Here is a 2,973-nt window from a genome sequence, read left to right as displayed (position 1 = left end):
GTTTCCCATAAAAAAGACCTATCAAATAGAACCTCAAATTCTCAGTTGAACAATGGAGATCCCATTCAGAAAGATTCTTTAGAACGTTAGATCTGAGTGAGGGATTGCAGCACCCGAGCTCCACTGCTCCCTATATTTAAACACTTTGAAATTCGTGTTTGGAAGTTTCAAAAAATATGAATTTTTTTCTGGGGATACATATACACATTCCGAATACCCGTGGCAAGTTTTGGTACAAATCTCGCTTTGTTTTGGGCTATAGAAAAAAAACAAATTTCTGACAATGTATAAGAGAAAAGGGGTGCCATTTTTATCAGAAATTTCTCTTTTTTGTATTTCTCAAAATACAAAGTATTTCTTTTTTAGATTTTTACCGGGTCTTAGAAATGTGTCTATGCATTCACGTATTTGATTTATTTATTTTTAGCAACCGAAGTGTGTTTTTCAAAAATTTCAAATATCAAGAATAGACTGGAAGTTTTTCTCGCAAAAAAGAACCCTGGAGCCCGGTAGCTGCAAGCACTTTTCCCCTCCCTCACTCTCTCTCTCTTCCACATGCTGCCTCCACCCAGTCAACCAAGGCAAGGCAAGACGTTATTCGCGGCATCTCGCTGCTGCTTCGCCCGCGCCGTCACCTTCCTGCTCCATCCGCTTGCAATTTATATGCTGGAAGCCTCACAAGTTTATCCAATTCACAACCGCGCTTCGCCACCATGGATACTCCGAGTATGCCACCCACCCAACACCAGCCAGCCGACTCGCATCCCTACTCTGTCACCTTGGATATCGGCAGTCCCTCCTCCTTGTTTGGACGCTCCTGCGGTGGCATCGACCTGCGGTGGGTGCGCTCCGTGGCCGCCGGGGGCATCTTCTCCGTGTTCGTCCTCGCGGCCTACCTAATCGCATTCCCCTCCACCACAATATTCCATCAACGGTACCCCTCCTCTGCCACCTCGTCTACCTCGTCGCAGGCCGGGACCCCACGCTTCGCCTACCTCGTCTCCGGTTCGGCTGGCGAAGCCGGCAGGCTGCGCCGCTGCCTCCTCGCGCTCTACCACCCACGGAACCACTACATCCTCCACCTGGACGCGGAGGCGTCCGACTCGGAGCGCGCCGAGCTGGCGGCCTTCGTGGCCGAGCACCCGGTTCTTGCCGCCGTGGGCAACGTGCGCGTGCTGCAGAAGGCCAACCACCAAGGGAGCATCACCATGGTAACCACCACGCTGCACGCCGCCGCCAACTTCCTGCCCGGCCCCGGCGCCGACTGGGACTGGTTCATCAACCTCTCCGCCTCTGACTACCCGCTCGTCACGCAGGACGGTCGGTACCACATATACGCTTATATAGCTGCTTCCATTCATGATTTCGTGGTGACATTATCAACCTCTGCAGATCTGATGGACGTGTTCTCGCGGCTGCCGCGTGACCTCAACTTCATCGACCACACGAGCGACACGGGCCGGAAAGCGTACGTTCCTTCGTAATAAAATCTGCAGAGAATGACGTCGACACTTGCGACTGAGTTCGGTACCGCACACATGGTTTTTCTTAACAGGTCCTCGAGGGCGATGGCGGGGATCGTCGACCCGGGGCTGTGGAAGAACGATACCGAGAAGCAGGAGCTGCCCACCGCCTTCACACTCTTCAAAGGTATGAACCTTGGTATTCCAAATGCCATGTTTTTGGTGTATGAAGATAGACTAGGTCTTTTTCCCCAGGGTAATTTTCATTGCCGCATATAAGTCTTCTAGAAGTGGAAGTCGTACCACGTGTTGTTAACTACACACGGTGCATCCATGGTCACCCGTTGAAATATATTTCCCGCCTCTCTTCATCAGTTTGGTTTTTTGGATGAGTTGACTGTTCAGACTTTTGGATAGTACTTTACAACCATACAGCGAGACTGAACTTCAATTTGTATGATAACCAGGTTCTGCTTGGATGGTGTTGTCACGGCCATTCGTCAAGTACTTGATCCGGGGGTGGAACAACCTCCCGCGCACCCTCGTCGTCTCCTACGCCAACCTCGTCTCCTCTCCAGAGGCCTACTTCCACACCATGGCCTGCAACGCCGAGGAGTTCCGGAACACCACCGTGAACCACGACATGCGCTACATCTCCTGGGGCGACTTCCCTGCGCATCAACCAGAACTCATCAACTCCAGCCACTGGGACAGGATGCTCGACAGTGATGCCCCCTTCGCATGCAAGTTTGGCCAGGACGACCCAGTGCTTGACAGGATCGACGTAGGGCTCCTGTCGCGGCAGCCCGGCATGCTTGCCCCCGGCAGCTGGAGCATCGGTGATACCGGCGGCGATGGCTCCTTCTGGATCGTGAGGGACGCGACGCCACTGCGTCCTGGCCCTGGAGCAGCCCGGCTGCAGCGGCTCGTCACGTCGCTCTTGTCTGAGGACAACTTCCGGCCAAATCAGTGCAAGTTAGTCGATGACAACGCCTGAGCTTCATCTGTGGGCACGGGCACGATGGGCTGCTGCCAGCTGCTAGTACTGCCGGCGGTGCTCCGTTTTTCTTTCAGGCTCAGCATCAGCAGTTAATAATTAAGCACGCTAGCTCTATGTATTCATGCACACACTAGAACTTTGGGAATGAGTGAGACGTGTCTTCTCATTCCGGCGCCAAGCAGTTGACATTCGAGATACACATATACGTATTTCTTTTCTCTTTGCCTATTTGTTCCTCGGTGCTGTGTAACATAACTGGCCCTTGAGCATTAATTTCCCGAAGAAATAAGGAACACTTCCTAGAGATCATATTATTACCTCTCAGGGCCTCACCTTTGAGCATGTTGAGCAATTTGCCACCCTTTGGGAGAAGCTCTCTAATGTCATACTCACCCCTGGAGTCGACGATACAATTATTTGGAAGTTTACTAAAGATGGTGTATACTCCGCGTCTTCTGTGTACAATGCTCAGTTTGAGGGTCTCATGGCCTCGACCATGATCTCAACAGT

General features: G+C 51.9%; 1 protein-coding gene across 1 annotated transcript; it reads left to right on the top strand.

Moving 5' to 3' along the window:
• The first annotated feature begins 726 nt into the window (after positions 1–726).
• On the top strand, positions 727–2,753 carry LOC119331346 (beta-glucuronosyltransferase GlcAT14A-like). The gene is made up of 4 exons (XM_037604514.1): positions 727–1,320; positions 1,393–1,468; positions 1,556–1,650; positions 1,931–2,753. The coding sequence occupies exons 1-4, from the start codon at positions 729–731 to the stop codon at positions 2,458–2,460; spliced, it is 1,293 nt and encodes a 430-aa protein (XP_037460411.1). The 5' UTR covers positions 727–728; the 3' UTR covers positions 2,461–2,753.
• The last annotated feature ends 220 nt before the right edge of the window (positions 2,754–2,973 follow it).

The sequence above is a fragment of the Triticum dicoccoides genome, chromosome 7A (assembly GCF_002162155.2).
Source record: "Triticum dicoccoides isolate Atlit2015 ecotype Zavitan chromosome 7A, WEW_v2.0, whole genome shotgun sequence".
Taxonomy (NCBI): Eukaryota; Viridiplantae; Streptophyta; class Magnoliopsida; order Poales; family Poaceae; genus Triticum; species Triticum dicoccoides.
This window is presented reverse-complemented; position numbering and strand designations above follow the sequence as displayed.